Source organism: Felis catus, chromosome C2 (genome assembly GCF_018350175.1).
Source record: "Felis catus isolate Fca126 chromosome C2, F.catus_Fca126_mat1.0, whole genome shotgun sequence".
Lineage (NCBI taxonomy): Eukaryota > Metazoa > Chordata > Mammalia > Carnivora > Felidae > Felis > Felis catus.
In genome coordinates, this window is record NC_058376.1 from 61,998,876 (window position 1) to 62,026,632 (window position 27,757).

Below are 27,757 nucleotides of genomic sequence, written 5' to 3' on the forward strand. Positions count from 1 at the left end.
TGAGCAGTTAGAAAATGGCTTTAATACTGCATCTTAAGAGAACTCTCACTTAAATTGATTTTTCTCATATATATATTATATATATATTATACATATAATATATATATATATATATTTTTCCTTGAAGGCTCATCTAAGATAAAGAAAGATAGAGACATCTCTCTTAGTCATAATATTTCTAGATTTTCCAACTGAATCTGTGCAGAAGAAAAATTCCTAGTGGATTGTTATTCCAAAATCATACTAGTAAAGTTTTTGGACTTTGTCTTTTAGTCCAAATAAACTTTCTGGTCGAGCATGTGCTAACTAACTCTTGTGTTTGTTTTACTTATCCTTATAAACATTTCTCTAATCCAAATGTATCGTCTTCTCCTAATTTCACCCATCCGTTTCTCAGGGGCATTTGTGTCTATGCTTGTAGCCATCAGGCAGGGGGTCAGATACCTGAAGGTTAACAGCTGCTAAAGGGCAAGGGTCCAAGGTGTGCTCTCCTAGTAACACCAGTAAGTTAAAACAACTGAGTCCTCCTCAGTCGGCCTGAGGATCTTCTCTGCTCTGTGGATGCTCCTCTCTCCCACCATTTTATCTCTTCCAAAAATATGTGAAACAAGTAATGTTCCCTGCTGTCATATGGAAACATTTCTGCAACCATTTTTCCTCTTTTAGATTTTATATGATGTTTTAATCATTCATTCCACCTTTCTCTTGTGTTGTTAAAAATACGCTTCCTTTTCCCAGCCTCTCCCTTCCCCCAGCACCTTATCCATCCTCACTGACTATATCTTCTTCAATCACTCTCACCAGTGCCATTTTTTAACTGTCATCTATTTTCCAGGATCTTACATCACCTCTGTTCCTTAAAAGATCATCACCAAAGAGATTTCTGTTCTCTGAGTATTCTTACAGTTAAATCAACCAGGCAAAAACAAAACTAAAAAACAAACAAAAAACAAAATAAACAAAAAACCCCCAAACCAGCAACAACAACAAAAAACCACAAGGCAGTTATCAAAAGGAAGCCAGGAAATAGAAACATTATTTGATTTGTAAATCTTGCCCTATGCATAGGGATTGAAGTCCTGTGTTTTTGTTTCAGTGACTGGATTCTTATTTTTGTGTATGTTTACCTTTAATAGGTAAGGTTGAAGGTGAGGTAAAGGAATGCTTTTCAAGCTGTCCACGGGAGCACTCACTTGACTGAATTCTCCCGAGTCAGGCCCTACTTTGGCATACTTACTGAAAAGGACTAGGCTGGCATTGGTGACCCCCAGATTGTTGGCAGCCACGCAGGTATAGTTGCCATAGTGCTCCTCAGTGACGTTGGTCACCGTCAGGGAGGACTGGCCCTCCGTGCTCTTAATCTCAAGGCCATTAGCACTGTTTATCCTAAGAGTTCAAAAACAGAAGAGTAAAAAGAAACACTGATGAAGACTTGGTGTAGCAATCCCTTTTTCATCATGATATTGGAGGACATGGAGAGAAATGTAATAACAGCTTGTTCCCTGCTCAATTTCTCATTTTAATCGCGCAACTCTGTATTATCAGAACCGATGTCTATCGACAGAGAAGACTTAAGAATGGATGAGTTTCATTGAGCTTTGGCTTCTGCTCCAGGCAAGAAAGACATACAGGTGGAGATATACAGAAAGACATACAGGTGGCTTAATACCCATTAAGCCAGCTACTTCACTCTTTGCATGTAACTTGAATGCTCTGGGGCTTCGGGTTAAGAACTACAGGCCTCTAAGCACTTGATAAAGAGATTTAGAAAATGAAGAGTCTAATAGTATAGACTCACATAATTACAGCGGGGCTAGGTTCTGTCCCTAGGACCACCTGGTGGAACAACGGGGGCATGGCACGTTTGGCACATACCTGGTGTCATCCCGGTACCACTCAAAGTCAGGCGCAGGCACTGCTGAGGCCTCGCATTTGAGTGAAGCTTTCCGTCCTGTGGTGGCTTCATTGCTCTTGGATTCTGTGATAGTGGGAGGATCTGGAGAAAAGACGGGGGCACAGTTTACATGAAAGTCAGGGGGTGCTGTGGAATTTCCATGCAAGAAGGAATCAGAAAGGACAATCTGATTGGAGAGCGGCACGAAAGGAAGTCTTAAAATCCTCATTTACAAGAATTTTGTGATCACCTGAATGAATGGGACTGATCACTAGAAAACTAAATAAAATGAGAGATGATTAATGAAACTGTGGACTTGCTTTTCCTAAATGGGACCCTTAACAGGGTTTTATGGCAATGGAATAGGATTTCTGTCTCCCTCCTTCAATAGACCAACAATGATTTCAACCATGGATTATAATACTTACATCATTTTTTTTCTTTTCATAAGTTAAGTGGTGATACTAAAGGTCTTGGGATTTCAAACATATAATCTGAGCGTTTTTCTTGTTCATCTTCATTATTATTGTCATTATTGTCACAGTTTGAGATGGTGGTAAGAAGTTTGATGAAAGTAATAGGGGGCTAAAATTCTCCCAACCCAAGCTTAGCCTGATAATCGTTGCAGGAATTCAGAAAAACAAACACACGAATGAACAAAATTGTGTTAGATGATTACCTTTTTTTCTCCTAAGAGTTCCCTTATCGCCATGACCCAAGTAAATTGTGCTTTTGTGTGTGAGTGTGCAGTTTGAGGTCTACCCTGCCGCGTGTCCGTTTTCTGTGCTCTCTGGCAGTTGTACACTTGGTATGTGCTGCTTCGAACTGGGTCTGCAAAACGTGTAGCAGGCTTGAAATAAACTCAGAAGCACATCTGATATCCTAATTTGCCACGATTCTTTCAAACAGTCCTTCAGAGGGCGGAATGAGTGTTTACAGGGATGTGTGACCGAGCTGGGATGGTAGGCTCAAGCTCCGGGCTTGATGATGTTGTATTTGTGCGGGTTATGGACCTTCAAGGAGAAAAGTAGTTTTCGGTCCAAAGGTCATCTGCCAGAAAATGGTAGGCTGGCTGTGCACACAAGTCAAAAATAGAGCCGAACAATCTGTTTAGACTTTGTAGAGGAAAAAGCTTACTTAGGGAAATTAGCAAAGAAAACTCTAGTAACACAAAATTCATTTAAATTTCTGCTCTTTAGCACTTGGTTCAGCTCACTCATTTCTGAATTTTGTCTTCATATTCAAAATTATTTTCCAAGTTTCCCGTCTATGGAAGACTCTGCTCTTGTTAGTTAAAAAGGATGCACAAAAGCATCAGGTTAGTGTGCAGTTTTCTCTCCCGGTTCATTTTTACATCAGCTTGGACATCTTTAAATCACTGCCAGAGAGAGGAGGAGTTAAAGCATGGTTAGACAAGCACCTCCAGCCCATGTGCAGACAGGTGTGCCAGAGTGGGTGGTAGTGGCTGTTCTGTTTTAGACTTACCTGCTCAACTTTGTTTGGCACAAAAAAAGCAGTCTGATGAGCAGAAAAGAACCTTGGATTGGAAACTAGGGGTCCTGGAATTTAATTTCAGTTTGGTTGTGTGGCCCTCCCATCACACATTTTATCTTACTGAGCCTTGGTTTTATTACCTATAAAATGAGGGAACCACACTTTAATGACCTATAGTATCCCTTCCAGCTTAAAAACAAAAACAAAACAAAACAAAAACCCAATTCTAGTGAAAACTGCCTATCCTTTACAAATGGGCAGTTGGTATCATTACGACCTAAGTCTATTTTCCTACCCATAACTCATTTAGCCCTTAAATTACTAACTTTCAAAATTGTAACTCATTTGTCTGTTCCATGGGTTAGGAGTCAGGACGAACAGTCAGAAACAGGAAACCTGAGGTCTGATTTTGACTCTTCTCTTAAATAGAACTGTGGCCGGGACAAGTGTCTGCACCAGTTTGAGCTTTTTCTTTCTCATCTTTTAAAAGAAGGAGTTAGCTTAAAAGGATCCCCAAGATTCCATTTACAATTCTTTCATTCTATGTTTGGTTATATAGATCATTAGAGTCCATTAGTTCAAAAGAAAATGGAGGGGCGCCTGGGTGGCTCAGTGGGTTAAGCATCTGACTTTAGCTCAGGTCATGATCTCGTGGTCTGTGGGTTTGAACCCCACGTTGGGCTCTGTGCTGACAGCTTGCAGCCTGCTTTGGATTCTGTGTCTCCCTCTCTCTCTGCCCCTCCCCCACTGGCTCTCTCTCTCTCAAAAATAAATAAATAAACATTTAAAAAAGACAATGGAATAATTGGTGGTAGTTGTATTGGTGGGGGAGGTATTTGTATAGAGATGGGGCATAGAATAGAGGTTAAGAGTTTAGATTTAGAGTTTGATAGATGTGAGCCCAAATCCAGGTTCTATCCCTCACTGTCCTTCCTCCTTATAGAAGATAGTACTTTATCTAGAGTAACATTTCTTCAATTTCCTCATCTATATAATGCTGGAACCAGAGGCAGGGAGGTCCACTTCAAGATTACTGAAGGAAGCCAAGATAGCCTGCGCTAGGTTTGTGATAAAGGGGCTGGACGAGAATGGGCAGATTTGCGATGGAAAGGTATGGAGCCTCAGAACTGACAAGAATAGGGGTGCCTGGGTGGCTCAGTCAGTTAAGTGTCTGACTCTTGATTTCGGCTCAGGTCATGATCTCATGGTTGTGAGATCACGCCCTACGTCAGGCTCTGTGCTGAACGTACAGCCTGTTTAAAAATTTTTTTTTTTTACATTTATTTATTTTTGAGAGACAGAGAGAGACACAGCACAAGTTGGCGGAGGGGCAGAGAGAGAAGGAGACACAGAAGCCGAAGCAGGCTTCAGGCTCTGAGCCATCAGCACAGAGCCCGATGGCGTGGCTCGAACCCACAAACTGTGAGATCAGGACCTGAGCAGAAGTCGGACGCTTATCTGACTGAGCCACCCAGGCACCTCATGTACAGCCTGTTTAAAATTCTCTTCCTCTGGCCCTCCTTCCCCTCTCAAAAAAAAAAAAAAATGACAAGAACCTATGTAAAGGAGGAGTGTCAAAGGTAACACCCAAGTTTCTGGCTTAGGCATCTAAGTGATGCCATCTTCTGAGAAAGGATATGTCAGAAGAGACATAGATGGCCACGAATGAATGCTAGTTTCCCATCCTCACCTCTTCACAGAAGCAGGTTGTTAAGCTGCCAGTGACTCCCTCCACAGTTTGCAGCATGCTGGCCAGAGAGATAATCTTGCTTGTAATTCTACTGCTTTAATTTCTCAGTTTGTAAAATGAGTTTGAACCAGTGTTTGTGAGTTTCTGGAGCCACATTGCTATGAGTGACAAACCCTTGATGATGTCTACCTTTTTGCTAAACCAGCATAATCTGGGCCCAATTACACGCTGTCCATTTCCTCCACCTCTGGCACTCATAGCTGTGGCACCTCAATGTAACAATGCCATGATAAATGGCTTCCAGACCTTCCACCATGGGACCCGGGATGCAGGTCCCAGCTGTACAGTTTTGTGGGAGAGTTCTTCCTTGCCCTGGATGCTTCCTTCTGTGTGGTGGGAGCTTATTTCACTTCTTGCTCTGGGACCCAGAAGGAAGAAATGATTTTGAGTGAAAAATTTGGGAAGAATAAATGAGGTTTCTTCAGCTCCTCTCTCTCCTTGTTTCCTTTGCAACCAAGCTTCTGGCAGGGAACAGGGCCTCCCCTCTGCTTCTCCACAAGAAAGTCTTACCAGGACTGTATCCTTCCTACTCTCAGGTGAGTAGGCCTGCACCATTCCAGGGCTGCTGCCATGACTGGGGAAATAAGTTGTCCACACTAAGTACTACATCTTCCCATCTTGATCTCTAACAATGGGGGCCATTGAGTCTTCCATACATCTTTACTTATTTCTCAATTTGTTTAGAACCTGAATAACTAAGTAGTAAGTTATTTATTAGCCCCTCAGAGATGCCAGCATGGGAAAAGTGGCAGCGAATTAGGGTTGAACACTTTTAAGTGCACTAATTTTGGGATAGGATGACATTGGTCAATTACAAAGGCCAAACACTCGCTTCTCTCCTTGAAAATCTAGGAAATTTCTCCTACCAAGAAAACTTCACAGATAATGATAAATGTATGAACAACTCATTGTTCCTAATATTTCTCAGATGACACAATGGTACAGGTCTGTTCACTCATGGCTTATTGGAATGAACATTTCAAATTCATTTGTAATGAATCCTGTATAGGTGAGACTAAGAAAAATTGTTATAAATCACATTGCAGCATGCCTGGTGTAGTTAAAATAATAATGTCCATGCTCAAAATATCATTATAATAAAAAATAAATGTGGCTTAATAAAAATGCTGCACAGAGGTCCATTGTAATCCTTTATGTGATTTTAGAGTAGCCTACAATTTTCAAAGGACTCTTCCAGTTTTCATTACTTAAAAATTCTGTTAATAAGGACTTTCTTTTTTTAATGTTTATTTATTTTGAGAGAAAGAGACAGCACACGTGCAAGTGTGAAAGGGGCAGGGAGAGAGGGAGAGAGAGAATCCTAGGCAGGTTCTATGCTGTCAGCACAGAGCCAGACATGGGGCTCCATCTCATGAACCATGAGATCATGACCTGAGTTGACACCAAGAGTTGACACTTAACTGACTGAGCCACCCAGGTGCCCCAGGACTTTCTTCTTCTTATATCACTAATAACAAGAGTCTTTCGATTAGAATGAATAGGATGACAATGACAATGGCTTGGCAAACAGAGTATCATTTATTTAATCATCCTAAATTTTGGAATAATAATATAAAAAGAATAAAATTCTTAGTAAAGGTCTCAATTTGTGAGCATTTACCATGTGTTAGCACTTTTCTAGGCTTTAGATGTTCTTTTTATCCAAATAGTAGCTGTTGGAGGTAAGGATTATTAACCCTAGTTTATAAATGAGAAGACAGATATACAGAGGGTTAATACTTGTCCAAATTCACATAGCCAGAATTTGATGGAGTTTAGATTTGAACCAATGTTTTGAAGCTTATGCTTTGACCTCTCTGGGCTTCCATTTGAATGAGTTCCTTTAAAAAGAAATGAATTCCTGGGGCACCTGGGTGGCTCAGTCAGCTAAGTGTCTGACTTTGGCTCAGGTCATGATCTCATGGTTTGTGAGTCTGAGCCCCGCGTAAGGCTTTCTGCTGTCAGTGCAGAGCCTGCTTTGGATCTTCTGTCCCCCTGTTTCTCTGCCTCCTCCCGGCTCTTGTGCTCATTAGCTCTTTCAAAAACAAATAAACATTAAAAAAAAGAAAACACTGATTAAAATAAATAAATAAAAAGAAATGAATTCCTAATAAGGAAAAATACCACTTAGGGGAGCATAATGGTAGCTTAAAAAGTAAATGTTCTACATCTGCTTAATATTAAAGGGTACCAAAAATAGCAGAACACGCAGTACATAGTAGGTATAAACCTGCATTAGAAATTAGGAGTTGTGGGCTCAATTTCTGCCTGTGCCACTTAGGTTGTCATCTCCTAGAGATGACATGTTGATCTCGTAGAGCCCCTTAACTCTGAATGTAGATGATGGCCCCTGTGATCTGTCTCACAGGTTTGACGTAAAGATCAAATGAAATCATGTATATGAGAGCATGCTTAATACTTGAGGTGATTACATTTATTATTATTATTATCATTATTGAGAGAGAGAGGGTGCAAGTGAGTGAAAGGCAGAGAGAGAGAGAGAGAGAGAGAGAGAGAGAAGTGGGGCTCACCCAAAGTGGGGCTCGTGTTCACTCAGTGTGGGGCTCCTGCTCACCCAAAGTGGGGTTGCGTGACTTGAACTCACAATCTGTGAGATCATGACCTGAGCTGAAGTCAGTTGTTTAACCAACTGAGCCACCCAGGGGTCCTACATTTATTATTTTTATTACTATTATTCACATGGTAGTTTAGAAGGAAAGAGGGCTTTGGAGTTAGATCTTGGTTAGAATCCCAACTCTATCTACTATTCACAAGTTCTTTGATTTTGTGGCCAAGAATGCTTATATTCTCTAAGCTCTGTTTTTGTCCTCTCTGCAGAGGGATAATCTGATTGTCTTCCCGGGTTGGTGTGCAATGGTAGACCAAGGGGGGAGGAGCAGAAAATGTAGGCAATAAGAAAGGTACTGTCTCCAAAGAATTTAGAAACAATAATAGAACTAACCGAAAGTTGTCTTTTTTTGTTGTTGTTAAATCACCATGGTCCAGTAATACTAAACCAAACATACTAAACAATGTCAGTGATAAAGTAAATACTCCTCTTTGCTGGGGCAGGTCAGGCCCAATGTACCTCCCTCCTTGGTTAGCCGCTGTTGATGTGATGATTACAGTGAATCATACAAAATTTCTAACAGTCTTGGTACACTGAAGGAATTCAGAAAATTATGATTCCTGTTCACATTGCAAAATTATGGTGGAAGATTGCAGTACTCTCGATTCTTACTGAATATTTCCTCTGAAGGTCCCATAATAGAGTCATGAACATTAGGACATGTGCTTACTGAAACTATCCCAAATATAAGAATAAGCATTTCCATTGGCATGGAAAATGAATAGATGTAGCTATGAATATCCAGAGAAAGTAGCCAGTCTGGTTCCATGTTGAGCAGTTATTTTCCTAAAGTCTCATCATTAGGTGATTTTTGAATCAAAGCACTGAAGAGTTCAGTTAAAATACATATATATTACCTGGAGACAATGGATGTCTGCAATCCCAACTGTGGACTCTATGGTAGGTAACCTCTGCCCCTCTAATAAATGGCTATCAAATGTAAGGGTGAGCTTTAGAAATGCCAGCATCCATGTCCCCCAGCATCTGTGTTGGGTAGCTCTGGATACCAGTGTGGAGGCAGAGCTGAGTTCAAAGAGAAGTAAGTAGAGGAAAAAGAAGTTATAGCATGATAGTGTGAACCTGATTGGAGACATAGTTGTGGGAAGGTGGAAAGTAGGAATATTAGCTGGTTAATGGGATGGAAGGAAGGTTTGAGAGCTAGGGGCAGCTTTGGAGAAGAATTTCTGCAGAAATAGGAAAAGATTTCAGTACAAGAAGAGTCCAAATAAACTTAACAGTCTGCTTTTATTGAACATTTACTATGCACAAGATGTTATCCTCAGGACATTGGGCACCAAGATGAGGTAAACCCATAAGTAGGTACTTTGAATACACTGTGAGAACTGAAATTGAAGGCTTACACATAGAATCTGTTAGGAGAGGCTAGTTGTCCCTAGGGCTGGTGTCTGGAAGAAATTAGCAGCTGTACTGTAAGTAAGATACAAGAAGCCAGAAGTCCTGTCTATTGTACTAGTAATAAGCTTATTTAGTTGAAGAGATTTCAGGTCAATAATTTAGCTTCTGAAACTCCAGGACCTCTTACTACTTAGAAAATAGATTTTGCATGTCAAATGGCTATATGTAATGCTATAAACCAACTGTGGAGAAGGATTATCCAAGAGAAGCAAAAAGGAAGGACGATAGAATCCAGCTTATGAGGTAAACAGGACAAACTGTTGTGTCTACAGCTCTTGTTTAGTGCTCTAGGATTTCAGTGCCCTGCAACAAATATCTGTTGGCAACTGAGTAAATGAATCAATGAAATGCTCATAGAAGAAAATTGTCAACATTGGGATTTTTTTTTGCAGTGGTACTCAGGGTCTGTTTCATTACAATAATCTATTCAGCCACTATTTATCTTAGCCGTCCTGATCCCCTGAACTAATTCCAAGCCCTGCGTTTTGAAAAGGAAGAGGAATCCATTTAAATAATGGGACACTTTCATACCAGGTAGGCTCAGATCAAGTGATGAAGGTAAACACTGGATTTTTCACAGTAGGAACAAGTTCTGCTAGCCAGACCTGATTCTGTAATTTAATCTTGGGAGTCTTCATCTACTTAATACAACTACATTTAAATAGGACAAATTGTATGAACAGACCAACAGGTACAATGGCTAGTTGTTTTAATGTAATATAAACATAGCTTATGAAGTGTTGGTAAAAAGGTGATCACAAAGGAAATTGATACTAAATATATTTTCTAATATGTGACTGATATCATTCGCAAAGTTTGGAGAAATGTTACAAAAGCAGAGTTTACCTATGAGTTTTTTACTTACTCACTCAGTAAACATTCACTTAGCAATTTTTATAAGGTCAGGCATGTGCCAGGTGCTGCTGGTTAGGACATACAGGATGTTTAAGCTCATTATAAATCTCTGTGTGATTTGTTATTAGGTATATTTTCAGAATCTTAAGGTTCTGCCTATATTCTTCCATGGTTCACTCAACACTAGGAAAAGCTCACATCTTCATAAAAGCCTTTCTTGAAAATTATCAGTATTTTCTGCTGCTCTAAGTTACACTATGGGGACAGTCAAAAAGGAGCAATGTCAGACTAATTGCGCTAATAATAATAGGGCCCAGGCGGCTGGCTTTGATCTTGGGAACCATCTGCAATGCAGACCACTTTGATGTTTCACACAATGGAAGCATAAATATTTTCTATGTACTCCATGATTGGACTTTCAGAAATCTAATTAAGATGAAGGTCAATTAAGAGAAAATGAAATCTTAACTCTGAAAGTCAGAGAAGAGGTGGAAGATGATGGCACGGCTCTGTGTACATAAAAGAACCTAACTAACCTAATTATAAACTTATATAAACACCCAGAGAAATTGTCTTTCATGTGAAAAAAAGGTCCTAAAGCATTTTATAACATTGAGATCATTAATGTGTCTTTGAAACACACCCAGCACTGAAAAAGAATGGTAATACTGGCATTTCAAAACTCTATTACTAAAAAAAATCGCAGACAGCTACAGGATAAAAGCACTTCAGAGCTCATCAGATGTACCCCTTGCTTCTTGGAAATGATTTCCATAAGTGTCTATGGCAGAGTCCTAGGTATTGGATTCTTCTAGGTATGGTGTGAAGGAGATTTCACTGTCTGTCTCAGAAGGCTGCAAGGTTAAAATAGGGCATTGGGAAATGGTGCAGCCCAGTGTGGACCAGGTCACCTTAGGCAAGTTTCCTCACCTCTTTATGCCTCAGTTCCCAGAATTTTAAAGTCAACCTAATGATATTTTTCTCAGGAGTTTACTGTGTGAATTAAATGACAAATGTAAACCCATTAGTCCAGTGCTGCACGTGGTAGGTATTAAGAATTGAAAACTCCTTGTCTTCCTCTTTCTCCTGAGAGCATGGGCTTTAGAATCAAATGGGCCAGAGTCTGAATCCCTTTTCTTACACTTGCTTTCACACTGGAAAGGCAATTTTTACCTCCTGGGGCTTCTGTGTCTCAAACCCTAAAATGGAGTCTATTATGTACACCATGACAGGGACTTAATTTGGATCACTGGTATATAGGTAACTGCATGGAGGACTTAAGATAATGGAAAGGAACTTGTCATGGTCTGAAGTATATCTTCAAATGTGGGTCAATATGATTGTGCATGTGTCTCTGTATGCCTTTGTGCCTGCATGTGCATGTATGTGTGTTATATGTGGATATGTATATATGGGTGTGTAGGGTATGTATTTGTGTGTGTGTGTGTGTGTGTGTGTGTGTGTGTGCATAGGAGGGAAGAAGTGTTAGGACATCCCTTTGTTCCTGTCACTAGCCACAATTGTGTGATGTGGGAACTTGAATTTGAGTGATGTGAAAAGTCACTCTTAACTGAACAGGGTAAACGAATTCTCTTTATTCCTTTGCTGGGTGACACACATCATATGGATCCACCCCCACCCCCTGTCTTTTGAACTACATCTAAGGATCCTTTCATCTGAGAAGTTCAAAGTATGCCCATTACCTATGCATCTTAGTGAAATCTTCGTTTCTAATGCCCATACTTTGGGACAAATAGATAACCAAATTAATTTATCAGGTATCCCGAGTAGCCATCGGGGACACGTGATATCTGACCAGTGACTTGAATTTATTCTCAAGGCCAATTAGCTAAACAGCAGAGGATAGGTTATTCCCTTCTGACAAACAATGCAATAAGATAGAAATTCCAGTTTAAGCAGATATGAATTGTTTCTTTTTCCAAGGTGGTATGACCTTGTTCTCCACAAAGACCAGAATAGTGATTGCCAGATATGCTAGTGCTGTCTGATCATGTTTTCTTAATTCTGTAGTCTGAGTAAAAGACAGACTGTATTGTTAAATGCATTATGGGTTATATTTAGAGTTGGTAGAGTTGATTTATCAAATTCAAAGGCCACGTCCTGCCCTTGGATATGTCCAATGTATAAATGTGTATCCCTGACCAGAGGCGCGTCTGCTTGAAATGCAATGTTCTTTTGCTAATGGGATCTTTAGAGCTTGCTAGTGGTGGAGGTGGGCCCTGGGCACACTGCACCTGCTGGCTTTTGCCATACTCACAGTTCACAGTGACCTTGACTTGTTTGACATCCGCTGAAGAGACTTCATTGGCAGCTTTGCACTCATATTTGCCTGACTGCTCCCTGGTGATGCCGAGGATCTCCAGATATTCTTCTTCTCCTTCAAATTCTCTCCCTGAAAAATGGAGATTTGCATGACTGTTTTTTAGGTTTACAATGTGCAGCAGAACACCTATTTTTTTTTCCAGAAGCAGAAAATACACATGGATTTTTAATACTTTGACAATGTATTTGTCGGAGGTAACGTTCCACAGAAGCAGACCCCACCCAAGACAAAGAGTCACATGAAAGTGATTCTGGAGGAAGTGTTCTCAGGAAAAACCAGTAGGGAAGTAGGAAAATGGGACCTCGATGAGAAAGAAGCCACGAGAGGGTAGAGGTCACATCCCATACAGGACAACTTGGCTTAATCCCTCAGGGAGCTCTGGGGAGAGCACATACCCCACTTAAAGTTGTCCTGACCAAAAGTCAGGAAGCTGGAGTGTTAATGCATCCACACCCATGAGGGGGACAGACATCCACCCATCAGTCATTGGTTAAGAGCTCAGAACAAAGTGGGAGTTGGGGGCAGGTGCACATGGTTGTAAGGGCTCAGAGGCACTACTGTTGAAGCACTGATATCATCAATTACACCATGCAGCAAAGCACTCTTCCCACCAGTTGTTATTAGGACAAGTGGCTTCCTTTTGAGAAACTGTCACTCTTCTCCCTTAGATTATGAGGAATTCTGTTCACAAAGGTCATGTTCAAAACCCTGTCTTGCAGTTATGGTTTCCTTGCTCAGTATCAAACTACATCATTACTGAGGCTTTCAGGCTATGGACCAGATCCATAAGAATACACTGCTGATGCTGTGCTTTGTGACAGACTGTGTCACATGGGCGTGAGTGGTAGGGAGCTCAATATCGTTGGCTTAATCAGTTAGGATTAGGGGTCTGGAGGCCTTTTTGGACAGTCCCACAAAGTTGGATGTGTCCATTTAGTAATGAAATTTCAAGATAGGCAGCCTTCTTTAACGCCCCTTATGTGGAGCATAATTGATTAAATGAGTTTCTTCCTGGAGAGGGATGGGGTGGGGAGAAGAAGAAGGGGAGGGGAGGAAAGGGAAAGGGAGGAAAAGAAGGTGAAGAAGAAAGGGGATTGAGCAGGGAAAGAGGTTGGCCAAAAAAGCCAATGGACTTTAATTCTGGCTAAATTGAACCCTCCTCACCCTAGATTACAAATCCCACTGCTGTCAGGTTAAGATGGAACAGCCTGGGAGCCTGCTAAAGGACACCGTCCTGCCCCTGTGAAGAAATCTTGCTCCCGGTCATCCTACACTAAATGGTACCAATTAATAGCTTTGCACAAATGCCACAAGCTGTTTTCCTTTTCTGGAAATTCCCCAATGGCCAAATCAACATAACAGACAACTAGCACAGAGACAAATTCACTGTCTAAATATGTCAGCCAAACTTGTTAACTAGACTCCCAATAGAACATAGGGCTTCTTTGATAACATCCTATAACACAACTGTCAGCCAAGCTTCGAGTCTTCTGTCAATTGTCACTATCACTAGTACTGAGGAAACTATGCAATCTCAACAATAAAGGACAGTAGTTATATAGAAATATATGGTTCTGGTCCTGCACATTATCTAGCACATGCTTCTACTGAAAATGTTTTAGAATTAGTCTATTAAGTAAATTACTGCGTATTATCTGTAAAAGATTTTTTTCCTCTGTGTTTTCACCTTTCTTCTTCTCCACATTTAGGCAAGCAGTCAGATGTGACTTCACATGCCACAGAAGTAGAATATGGTAGGAAAGAAAACAGAAACCTTAGGAAGGGTAATAGTCCACTCTATTGGATGAGCCAGTAAGAATTTGGACTTGGAGGAAAAAAAATTCATTCCTACGTACTTGCAACTATGGACTTGAGAGTCATGCCAGCTAATTGATGCTAAAATCTTGTAGCCAAATACAAATACCCTGAAGATAAATGGTAATGTTGACAACTGCAGGCCAAAATAGGTGTAAACTCGTTAAAAAATCTGGAGTGCAGAAGTGGGATTGACAGTAAGACAACATTACTGATTTTGAGAATCATGGTGGATCGTAATGAAAGGAGGGTTCAAAACGATATCGGAATGGTGTAGGATTTCTCCCATGCCCTGCCCCCACACCCATCAACCTCATTCCTGAGTAGGTACTGAGCTGTCAGTGAAAGAGAGAACAAGTTCAGTCTTCTTAGAGATGGCTAACAACACTGAAGTCTTTTTTGATTCCCATGAAATACCTAGAAATGGTGGGTAGTGAACCCCTACCTTGCAGTTTGAATGTCTGAAAGATATAAACCTGTTTCAGGAGAGGGAAAGATGACTTTTAGCAGTACAAATGAAGGCCCTACAGGTTTGGGAAGGTGGCACCTGTGAGAGTAAACATTAAGATGAACCAGAGAAAATAAAGTGGTGTTTATTGGGTTTTGGACCTGGGATTCTTACATGCCAATGCAGGTATTAATAATCCAGTCTTTCCAGGTAAGTGGATAATAAAACAGATCCTCACCAGATGAATTTTCAATCCCACATCTCCAGGAAGACTTACCCCAATACCACCTGAAGATGAAAGGGAGTTTCTCTTACGGGCCCCAACCATAAGGCAGGATGATCATTTGCTTCTCCCATGATAGCTCTGCTCCACTCTGCCGACTGCCTCATTCCCCAGCACACACATACACAGCTGCTTCACTAGAGTGGGGAGTCTCAGTGTGCAAACCAAATACAGGCAAGAGAAACTGGCTGTTCTTCCTTCATCTAACAAGCTTGATAAGAATTTAAAATATTAAACAACACCTCTGGAACCTACTTGTCATTCTTCCTTGACCCCTTGGATCCTTCAGCTGAAACTTTTATACTGCCTACCACCTCTTGCTCGTCTATTTTTCTTACACCCACAGGAGACTTTGCCCACAACACATTATCTGTCCTACTTCACTTGAACACTTCTTATTAATCCATAGTGATCTGAGAGGAAATGGGAGGTTTTCTGTTGCAAAGAATTTGGCTCAGATTAGTTGGTGGAGTTAGCTGAGCTGAATTAAGAAACACAAGCAGAAACTAAAGTCAGAGTCAATAAATCATATAGCTGAAGAGAATTAAGTATCGAAAGGTAGCTCAGTATGTCTATAGGAGAAGCTAGTATATCAATCCACTCCTTTTAATGATCCTCACAGAGTACTCTTTTACTGGGGAAGAAAAGGTATGCTGAATCTTCTGCTGTTGAAAAGCCGGATGGGGCATCTCTGGCCATGTCCTAAGGATGTATTTGCTGTGTGGAGTTATTGCTTCAAAAGGAGGTATGGCAGTACTAACAGAGCCCCCAGGTGGAAACAGTCACCATGACCAACTGCAGTTTTTTGTTCAAAGCATGGAGTACATGTTGTTAATCTGGAGTCAGAATTCTAAAATGCCCTTGGATTCTCTTGCTCCTCTCCCTTTGCCCTTGTGTGTCTGTCCCCCTCAGGCCACCTTTCCCTTCCATGTTTTCAGTTCACTCTGACTAGCTGCTCTCAACCCAAGGGTGCTGTCCCCATTTCCCCTTTACTCTCTCAACCTTAAGAAGGCTCTGGGAATGGAGTGTGACACTTAACCTGTTGTTGAGTTCTCTGCTGGAATAAAGCCCTCTGGCTATAACGTGGGACTTCCTCTTGTTCCTATCTATTACTTTCTGCCCTTGTATAAATGTTTACTTGAAATGCAAATTTCAATATTCTGGTATTTTAAACATCTCAACCTATTTCCACAAGCTTGCTCACGTCGCCGAGTGTTATATTTATTCTGGGATCTGGTGTTTAGTTTAAATCTCCCTTTGCTTAATGTGCTTTTGTGTCTCCTGGCAATATTCAGCTACCAGGCTAAATAACTTCTCGTCCTCCTCAGTGTATGCACCTTTCAAACTCTTGCACATAATTAGCATATCCCCTCTTAGTCACTGTTTACTCAAATTGTACATATTAGTTCTTTTAATATTTCTTCATAAGTCAGAAAGAAGGGCCTAGAGCTAATGGCAGGAGGAAAGTGTTCTCTTCTGTGCTCCCTAAAGCAGAGGCAAATCAGCCAGGAATAATGCCAATTAAAGTATGACAGGTGCCACCTTCTGAGTATAGCAGCTTTAGAGTTCTGTGCTTTGGTGAATCATGGGGACTTCAGTGTTGACTGAACAAGTCATTTAGATTTCCAAGGTCAATCAGGCCTTTGTAAGCAAGCAGCCATTTAAAATTAAATATATTTCCATGGCACTGCTCTCTCTCCCTTTCTCTCCTTCCTCTCTCTCTCCCATTCCTCTCCTTCTCCTTCCCACATACACAGGCGCATATAGACAAACAACTGTTTATTTACATATAACCATTCACTTGAACTTTTAGGAAACAGCATACAAATTCACTAACACCCAAATATTTGCTTACTAAACAGAGCAGGCCTATTCTTGAAAAATCTGCAGAGATGACAAGTGCCCTATTTGAAATTTAAAAAAAAGAAAGACTACTATCCTAATAATCATTGTGATATTTTTCTTTTCCTTTATTAGAGATACAGGAAATAAAATTTAGAAAACTTGTTAAAATTTGAGCATTTTAGGACTTTAAAAATGTAGAATTCCAAGGGTTTATACATGTTAGGAAATGGACAAATCATTTTTTCCCCACTATTCTGAGAAGAATCTTAGTATAACATCCCTGTAGATCATTCTTCCACAGAAGGGAAGATGGGTTTGAAATGGGGTTGACATCTTCTTTGGCTCTTCTAAATTTGAATATTTACAAGTTGCTGTAAACACATTACCTTTAACATAAACACACATACAGATGAAGGAAAAGCAAAGAAGTGGAACGTGTCTTGCAAGGCATGTGTGTATTTGTGTGGGCCTGTGGCCGGAAAGAAGAGTGAACAGGATGAGCGAAAGCAAGCTATGAACTTCCACCTCTAAAAATAAAAGAAAAAAAGGATTGCAAATCAATGATGCCATTTGAAGTTTCCTGTGCTAACTTCAAATGCTGTAACAAGTTTCTGTTCTTACAGTACGTTTCATGTTTTCTTTTCTTTTTTTTTTCCTAAGGACATACTCACCTGTTCCTGTGTTTGCTTCCTTCCCTACTTTTTTTTTTTTTTTTTTTTTTTGCACATCACGTTCTACACAAACATGCTAAAAAAATGGGAGCGAGAAACCCTGGAAATATGCCTATGATGGGGTTCTGTTTATATTTCCAGCCATGTCTCTTTCTAGGTCCTTTGAAGTTTGGTTGCTCAGCCTCACATCCTACCTGAGAGATCCTTTAGTATTTGACAGTGTTTCTGTCCAAAGGGTGAAACCACTTCTCATCCCACCTCTTACCGCCCACCCATCATGAGAGGGTTGAAGGGAGTGGTAAATGATCTGTGTCTGAAAGAAGACAGGGGTGGGGGCAGACACAGTCCTCAGAAGCAGCAATCATAGGAGAATAAGGAGACACAGGGAGGAACACTACATTGAAGAGACACAATGGTGATACAATAGGCATGATTTTAAAGAAGAGTTTGAGGATTGGAAATGAAAGAAGAAAGAGTTCTCTAGAGAATGAGGCATTTAACTATTGAGATATTGAGCTATAAGGAAAGGAAGGGGTTGGTTACTCTGCTGGAGAAATGTTCCCCATTTGAATAGGAGGACACAACAGGGTGTGGATTATGCAAATTGGCCCCATGCCTTCTGCAGCCCCAAAGGGTGTAGTTAGTACCCAGAAACCAGAGGCATGCACAATGCCAGGAAAGATTCACAACTGGCTTTGGCTCTATGAATGAGCATAAGCCAAATGAAGAAGAACGCCCTGGCATCATTTTTCTTGGCATCCAGAGAGATCCAATTCATTATGGTTTGTATTTTTGCTTTCACATACAAAAAATCAGCTAGCTGACAGTTTGAGCTCAGCATCCAGCCAGAAGCTGCCATCTACACATCCTTTTTATTCCTGGGGCATGACATTCTGTTATTGTACTCATACTTAACCATTACTTACCTCCTATTTGGTGTCAGTTTTTAGAAACGGTCCTGCCTTTCTAAATGCTAGGCTTGGAATCAGGATTCCCTACATTCTGTTTTTTCAAGGGAAATTGTATTGATAATAGCTAATCTTCCATTGTAGGGACCACATCTGGTTTTGCTCATCATTGTACCCCTCCCTATCGTGCAGCATGATGCTGGATGCTGGAGTGCTTCAGAAATATTGCAGAGTGACTGTTGAAGAAGCTGCTATTTAATAAACACATACTAGGCACTGTGCTAGGTGACTCAGATATTATCTCATTTAATTCGCAATACTGCGTTAGAGTGCTTACAGATGGAAATCCAGGTTTAGAGAAGACCCTAGAGGAAATTGCCCAGGTACATAATGTGATTAAGGAGAGCTGAGGTTCCAACCGGTCTGTGGGCTTCTGGAGCCCATGTTTCTGACTAGGCATATCTACTTTTGTCGGTAGGCTGCCATGAGATGCTATAGTTAGCTGGACCCTTAGCTCTCATAAGCCACTCTATTTCTGTCTACTGAGTATCAAATGGGAGTTTGAGAATGAGAAACTCAGGGAGTTTCCAAAGCAATGCAACTCAGTTACAGATAAAGAAAGTAAAAGATAGCCTTCAGTTTTTATAAGGGCTGTCCACTTAACTTCTTAATGAAAGAATCAAATGAAGCAATATATGAGAAAACAAGTTGGTAATTTAGAAGTTTAGCACCACCTACTTATTTATAGAGGTCCTACCAAAGCCACTGGTGCACACAAATGCCAGCAGCTAGCAAAGGAGCTACAGTGTAGAATGGACATCTGGTATTAGGAAAGACTTACTGGGAGAAGTGAATTTGTAGGAAGCTGAAAAACACAAGTGCAGAAAACCAGGGCTGGCAAATTGTGAAAGGGTGTGGCAATCTGGTTAGCCTGCTTGAAATAGAGTTTTCCATGCAAGAGAAATGAGCATCATGCTGTGATAGCAGGACATATGCTAGGTTGTGAGGGGTGGTGTGCAGACTCTGGATTTACTGTTTGGTACCCCTGCATCTCAATGAAGGCTCAATGGAGCCTTCTGGCACCCTCAAGGTACTGATTAAAATGCCATTTTTTATCATTTGTTTTTTCCTTCCTTCTCTCTCTCCCTCTTCCCTTCCTCCCTCCCTTCCTTCCTTCCTTCCTTCCTTCCTTCCTTCCTTCCTTCCTTCCCTACCCCCTGCTCCTTCTTTCTTTCATTTCTGGAGAAAACATGGCATATAAGCATGGAATCCCATGGAAATTCTATTTATTTAAAGTCCTTTTTATACTTTTTATATCAATACCACTTACACTTACTATCAGTTCCTTGGTGCTGAATCCTAAAATGTTTTGTGATAAGCTGCCCTGTGAATTGCTATTGAGAGTGAAGATGGTTCTTCAGGGATGAAAAATAGTCATCATCAATCTTGACTAATAGGCAGTGGCTTCCTGGAGCATGATGTTGAGAAAGATTTTGAGGCAGCGTCTGAGCTCAGTGGGAAAGAGTGACATCTGTGAGGGCAGAAGAAAGGAATGTGTGACACATACTTGGACCTTTGCTTGCCCCAGGGTCTCTTGTAGTCCATTTGAGTTTTCTTAAGTACGAACAGTATTCTAATGCAGTGTGTATGTTGAAAGCTAATGACTTCCTGGGTTTGAATGCAATTGGCACCACTTGGGAAATTAGGAAGGAGTGCTTAACCTGGAGTGAAGATAATGAGTTACATTCTTCATGTGGTTGGTATCAGGTTTTCTTGGAACATCCTGGAGAGTACGTTCCTTAGGCACCCAGAAATATGGAGTTGCTAAGAGCCTGGGGCTACAAGTGGATTCAATGTGTAATATATACATTGGTGGTAATTCAAACGCTGTAGTAGAGGCTGCAGAAAGTTAGTATGATACAGCATGATGTCATAAAGCAAGGACTCACTGTCTTCATTTTTATTTTTCTAAGGGTGCAAGAAAGAATAGGCAAGGAGGTAAAACCCGAAAAAAAGACCTCAGAAGAGTCCTTTGGAATAAAAAAAAAATTCCGCAGGCATCTGTTTTCTGGATGATTCCATAAGAAGTGGATGAGGAAGACCTTAGAATTGGTAGCCAGAGGCAGCAACGCCCAAGATCTCTCAGCATTGTCGTCAGAACTGTGGGTGTTACAGGACCTGTCATTAGCGATTCTGCCATGGCTGAGGATTAAATATCAGAAGAGATGAGAACAGCGGTTGCTGTTTTCAAAAGTCTCATAAATCAATTGGCATTTTGTAAGTGAATGTGTTAAACGCAGCAGGGCAACTGCACTGTGGAAGGATTGCTAGGCAGAGTTTGCGGCTGCCACAGAAGCCTTAGAAAGGTAATTAAAACAAAGCAGGCGATGACCCCATCTGGCCCTCTGCCCTTTCATTACAGGCCTCCATGTTGCAGTGACCTCATTTGGGCTCACCCCCAAATCCTAGCCTCCCTTCTTCAGCTAGCCTCACTGCTGAATGAGCTGGTCGATCCAATTTAGAGAACTCTTCTTGCTTAAAGTCAATAAATAAGTAATGAAGAGAAAAGTGGAGTGAGAAGTGGGGGTGGGTCAGAAAAGGAAATGGTGTAAGCGTGAACTAAATGGATGTTCTTAGAATATTCCCATTTAACATAAGGCGGGAGGCTCAGGGCTCCACACAAATAATCATAAGGAGTCTGGCAATTTGCTTCTTGTTTTTAGACCAAAACGTATGAACCAGGAATTACCCCCATCAACACTCCATTTGGGTTGAAGCCCTGTGTGTACTAGCACCCGCCCACCCCCGGCCCCCCAATCCTGGCCCGGGCTTTTGGCCTTTCAGGGAAGCAGATGGATCTCTGTGCGAATGGGGGGCCCAGCTGCAGTGTTGGGAGCACACACACTTAGAGGCGGCGTGGGTGAGCCTAGGGGCCAGCCGGTGCCTGCTCTGGAAAGCGGTGGCTCTCCAGGGCTGGGCCCACGTGCTCCTGGAAGGCTCCGAGGCTAGTGGGCCAAAGCTTAATAGGAAAACAGCAGCGATTTGTCTCCACTGCTATTTATGTTTCAAGCGCGTGACAGGCTGTCAGTGCAAGTGAGGGTCGCTAAATTTACTGCCTTTCAGATTACTGCCACAGTCTCCGACTTGACAAGTCACTTCATTTAAAAAGCACTGCGTGAGGATGTTTCCTCTACTTCTTTTTAAATAAAAACAAAGGCACAGAGAAAGGCCACCACGGAGGTTTAAACAGATGAAATGAGGAAAGTCCACCAGACTGTCTTAGCCTGATGGGAAGGCGCTACTTTCACAAATTCCCCTTAATTAAAGTGGCAGGTTGAAGGAAAGGGGTGACCCGGAACTTCTTGGTTTGACTGATTTGTGGACTGGATGATATTTTTATGATGGTTAATAAAATGAATTTTTATACCTGTTGAATTTGAATGCTTAAAGAATATTCAAGTGCCGATCCTTTCCAAACAACTGGATATAAATGAAGAATAAAACTACTTTTTTTTCCTACACTTCATTTCTTTATTCATTTATTTTCTGAGGTTTTTATAAACCAAAGAAGATAACTCTAAACAAATATAAAGAACTAACCATCGAGGGGGCAAAATAAGATGGGTACCTCCAAATGCTGAATAAGATTAATGATTCAAAATATAAATGTTTAGTAATAAAAGACCTGAATACCTAAAAATATATATGCAAGTGGGTTGTGTGTCTGAATAGCAAAATGTGGCTTCTGAAGTACGATTATAAATGGCAATTATAAGAACTAGGAAGTAGAAGAAAGAAAGTTATTCTCTCATGGAACTTACATTCTCATCAGGGATAAATACAATTGAACAGCTCTGGAAGGCCTTGACTTTATTTCACATGAACGGAAAATGGATTAAAGGCTTTGCAAATTATATGTGAACTAGTTTCTGTTAAAAACTATTAATCATATTTTCATCAATGATTTTAAATGCTGCTTCTATTTACATTTTGGTTTATTTCTTGATTCTTTTCGGTTTCTTGCTTCTTTCTGTCTATGCTTGGGCTAGGCGCCTACTATTTTTATTTTTTAATCTATGTTGGGGGAGAGTGGGAGTTTTTATACCTGTTGAATTGCCATAACTTTTTTTTCTAAGTAAACTCTACACCCAACGTGAAGCTTGAACTCATGACTCTGAGATCAAGAATCACATGCTCTACCAACTGAACCCCAGGTACCCCGTACCATAGCTTTCAATACATTTTAATTAAAGCGATGCATAATCATTTCTCAGAATTTTCATGATTGTTTCCATGTATTTTTTTCAGACGAACTTTAGAATTATCTTTTACATCAAACAACAAATAAATATTCGGTTTTTTGATTGGGTTTATATCAGACTTATAGGTTCACTCACAGAGATATAGCTTTATAATCTTAATTCTGTCTATCTAAGAATAAGATATCGTATTTAAGTCCTTATTAGTCCATCAATTGTTTTTTTTCTTCCTAAGTCATGAGAATTTTGCATTAAGCTTATTCTAATATATTTTATATTTTATTATTCCTTTTTACTATTATGTAACTGGTATCAATCATATTTCCTTAAAAAAAACCATAGTTTTATATGTCAATACTGCAACCAAATACCTAATGAATGATCTTTCTCTTTTATTATTGCTAAAATGGTGTTGAAGCAACAGGCTATCACTTGTTGAGAAAAAAAAATCATTCTCATATTATTCACCAAAACAAATTCAGATGTGTCACATAATTTAAAATTAAAATGTAAACTGTAAGGATACTAAAAGAATAGACAATAATTTGATAAAACTGAAGAAGGTAATATCTTTGTAAGCAAGTTAGGAAACACAGAAGCCATAAAAAAAGAGATTAGTTTACATAAAAAGTCAAAATTTTTCCATAGTACAAAACTTTCATCAACAAAGTAAATACAGAAATGACAAGATGAAAAATTTATAATATAAATGACATAAAAGGGCCACATTTCTTCCAAAGTTGGAATTTTCAAAATCAGTGGGCTGGTTTGGTTATTTTGGGAGACAGTTTGACAATAGCGACTAAAGCCGAGGACATGCATACGTTCCAGCAATTCCACTACTATGTTCAGTGATGTTCCCAGAAGCATTGGAAACACCCACATTGTGTAGAAAGTACATAAATTGTTACATATTCACATAATAAAATATCATACAGCAAAGAAAATGAATGGATGACAGCTGTAAGTGGCAATATGGACAATCTCCCAAACATAATGTTATGTGAAATGAATAAACAGAGTATAAATCTCCTCTTATGAAAATTGCAGACAAGGAAAACTAATCTATTTTTTTCAGAAATGCTGTATAGTTGTAGAATTATAAAAGTAAGCTAGGAAAGGATTATCACGACATATTTGCATTATTATCTCCAGTATTTATTAAATGCTTACTATTAAATGTCATGCTTTTCATAGATATGTATTCAGTTACTTAAGAAAATTTCATTCATGTAATGCCCTCTAGTCACTAAAAAGATATATTGATTATAGAATGCTAGTTATGGTTTATCTCTTTTGTGTTAAAAAAAGTTGTATTCACACATAAATACATGTATTCATATATATGCTTTTTAACACAGTTGATTGTATACATACAGTATCTATATAATATTAGTGGTAGTCTTCTGGATTATGGAATCAGAAGGGCCAGGAGTGTGTTGTCAGGGAATTTCTCTTCATTTTTGGTCCTCCTATATTGCTTGAATTTTTGACATAAATCATATGTTACTTTTATATTAAGAGTTTTTTTTAAAAAATGGAATTGGATTTAATAACTTCAGTATAGAGGAAAGACATATTCACCCCTTTGGCTGTCTCCTCAGGGTAGGTTTCTCATAATGAAAAAGAAAATCTCTGAGATTTTTCTATTTCTGGCATAAGGAGAGAAGAATTAATACAGAAATAAGACACCGATACCAAATGACAGGAGGAATTACCAGCCAGGAGGTTGATTTATATAAAAACAGAACAATTCCCTAATTTGCTGGACAATAAAGAACTTTAGTGACTGTATGTGTGAACTGTCTGTTCTTCCCTAGCCTCTGTACTGGCTGACTGTTGCTATTGAGGAATTGTGACCTGTGGGCCCAGCCCACTCTGCCCAGGAGCACTGAGACACAAGCCTGGCCTTCCTTAGAAGTTCTTTCCTCACTATTGAGAAGGGTTTGGCCCTCAGCACTGACCCTGAAGGCAGAAGGTATCTATATGCACACTCAGATACATTTTCTTTACCTGTTCTTCACTCTGCACAGCAGTTTGCTTGATTACCCTTCCATACTTGTCACTGGCACTGAGACTGCACTCCAGTCCCCAGGTGGGGCTAACATTGGTCTAAACCATAAATTTGGCCCATCATGATCTAGTTGTCAATGTCTCCTTTGCTCCAAGGCTGGATTCTCCTACTTGTATTTCTGTCACTGACCACCAGTTAGCCTAGATACAGCACAATTACCCAGCAATCTCAGCACCTTGCTCTAGTCGTAGGCCTTGGACTTGGATATTCTGAGAATAATCCCAACTTGAGCTTCCTTAATGGTATGAACTATAAGTCTTCCTGGAAAGGAAAAGAGGTCTGAGATGTGGGTAAAAAGAATTCATTCTCTGTCTTAGTTTGTTACTTTAGCCCAAGCAAAACTCAGCTATCTTCCTTTCTCATTGGGAAGTTTTAAGTTTGCTAGTGGTTTAGGCCCTGCAGTGCTTAAAAGGCAAAAACTACGCAATTATTTACTTAAAAGTATAATATTTATAGGGTCCATATGGAGACCTTTTATAGACAGAGAGAGCAGGTGATAACCAATAGCTGTCTTGCAAAAATATCAGACTCAGTATTTTTTTCCACATTATATAGCACAGTTTTTATATCTCAACCAAGCACTCACATGTTCTCAAGCATTTGTTTATAACTGACAACTTCCCAGCCCCGTGTTGAAGTCATTTCATCTTACTCTATAACGGTTGCCCACCTTACGTCTTACACCTACCTTATAAGGATCTCACACAGAATAACTATTCAGAGATTCAATTGCTAATGGTTTCAACCTAGAATATGGTATTTTGACCCTTGATAAGGGTGAAGCATATTGTTATGGACTGAAGGTGCCTGCCTCCTCCCACTCCCAAAGTGATAGTATTAAGATGTGGGGCCTTTGGGAGGTGATTAAGTCATGAGGGTGGAGTTCTCCTGAATGAAAGTAGTGCCCTTTGGGAAGAACTCCTGAGAGCTCTGGTGCCTCTTCTGCAATGTAAGGATATAGGAAGAAGACACCCATCTATGAACCAAGAAATGGGTTCTCACCAGATACTGAACCTGCCAGTGCTTTGATTTTGGACTTCTCAGCCTCTAGAACTGTGAGAAATAAATGTTTGTTGTTTAAGCCACCTAGTCTATGGTACTTTGTTATAGTGGCCTGAACTGACTGAGACAGCATATCTACTCAGTATGCTACCATCCATTTATTTAAGAGCCTCTGGAGTCTATCCAAGGATCACGTATTTAGAAAGCAAGCCACTTGGACCATGATTATTTATGCACTTCCTAGAAATGGCTTCACTGAAGTGAAACCACAGGCTTTTCTATAAAGACTATAAAAAATTACCCTTTTGGACACATTTTCTATGTATTTCATAAACTTCAGTCAAATATATTGTCTAATACATTACTCAATACTCTTTATAAATGCCCTCCATGTATCAAAATATTTGCAGAAAATATTTCCTTAGATGGATTTTTAAACTCTTGCCACTGTGTTTAAAATAACAAAATAGATATGTGAATCAGTATATTTTTTCTTTTGCTTTCATTTTAGAAAAATTATGCAGATTTCATGTCCAGATATAGTAATCAGCTTATCTCAGGTTTCTGTCACCATCTACTCCACTGTTTCTCAAAGTGTGATTCATGGGCCACCTATATAAGAATCCCACTAGAAGCTTTTTATACATGTGGATCATCAGATCCTTTCACAGATTTATTGAATCAGAACCATCAGGAATTCATGTGTTTATAAAGTTCCACAGGTGATCCCTGGGCACACCTACATGTGGGAACCCTCCACCTGATTTTAGTAGTCTGTCATTCAGGGGCACAACCTTTTTTTTCTCTCTCAAGGGGTTTCAATTAACTTTAACTTGGCCTGTGATCAGGGATCAATCTAATTTTTAGGTCCAGGAAGACTGAAAGAGAAAAGTTAAATTCTCATAAGAAGAATCAACATTCTGCATTGAATACAACACCCAATTCCCCTTCCTGAGCCAACAATTCAAACCTCCATGTGTTGGTTTGAATGTGACACTTTGTGTCACACAGAACTGCTTGCATTGCTAGCTCATTTATCCACATAGACATATTGTTTTCTCTGTCTTTACAAATGACGCTGCTTAAGTTTAGCAAAGTTAAAGAATTTTCCCAACATCAGACAGATAGTACATGGCAAAGCCACCATGTCTGTGTGACTCTAGTGTTTTAACCATTATAACATATTATAAAAGTTTCAGCTCTACTCCTGGTACTAATTTCCCTTGTCTACCAGTTCCAGATACTAGCTTCCTAACAAAATCCAGTGCTAACTACCTGCTGGCTTGTCTACTACTCGAAATAAAGCCTAGATCCCAATTCCCAATTGTCTACTATCCTTTCTGTCCAGCAATCACTGTGTTTTGCTGGGCACGGTCACTAGATTTTCAAATTATAAAAATAACCAAGAATAGGTTATTACATGCAAAGTTGAACAAAAAAACGCAAATTGCTTTTTCTATCTCCATTATGTGTGAATTTTATTATAAAATCCTCTTTGATCAGTGGATAAACTGTGAACTTGCAGAATAACAGATGGATGGCTGCTGACCTTATCAAGTATTGGAAGATCCTCTAAGAGTAAATTAATTTATAAACAGATGAGAGATTTAATTTCTTTGGATCATGTTACACAGGATTCCGAGCTCTCCCAACCCACACTCTAATAGTCTGGTTGCAGAGTTACATTGAAATTACATGTGGCCAGCATGAGGTGCAGGCAGATAAGGTGATGCAAAGCGGGGTCTGCCTGCCTGGCGAGATTTGACAGGTTGCCAGGCAGGATAAATTGCCTCAAAGAAATCAAACTTTAAAGCTTAATTATTTTCCCATTAAGACTCTTTTTGCAATGCAAATATTAATGCAAGTGGTTCTACCTTTTATCAGTTAACGTCTTAATTCTCAATTAACACCTAAGGGACTTGTCAGCCCGCAGGCAATCAGGAGAGGTACTTGTGGGAATAGGTTCTGGGGAACTACAAGGACTAGAATGGAAGAAGAGGGCACTGCTAGGGATGTGGGTGGGTCACAGTTCAGATAGCACATTTTACACATCTAAATGTTCGAGGCAAC

General features: G+C 40.0%; 1 protein-coding gene across 5 annotated transcripts in view; it reads right to left on the reverse strand.

The window, feature by feature from the left end:
* Positions 1-27,757, reverse strand: part of LSAMP (limbic system associated membrane protein) — a 655,616-nt gene that overhangs the window by 37,617 nt on the left and 590,242 nt on the right. For all 5 annotated transcript variants that reach the window (XM_006936060.5, XM_003991647.6, XM_023260151.2 and 2 more), the window contains exons 4-6: positions 12,317-12,451; positions 1,876-1,996; positions 1,238-1,386 (exon numbers count right to left, since the gene is read on the reverse strand). In XM_006936060.5, the coding sequence (XP_006936122.2) occupies positions 1,238-1,386; positions 1,876-1,996; positions 12,317-12,451 (405 nt within the window). The remainder of the gene's footprint in view (positions 1-1,237; positions 1,387-1,875; positions 1,997-12,316; positions 12,452-27,757) is intronic.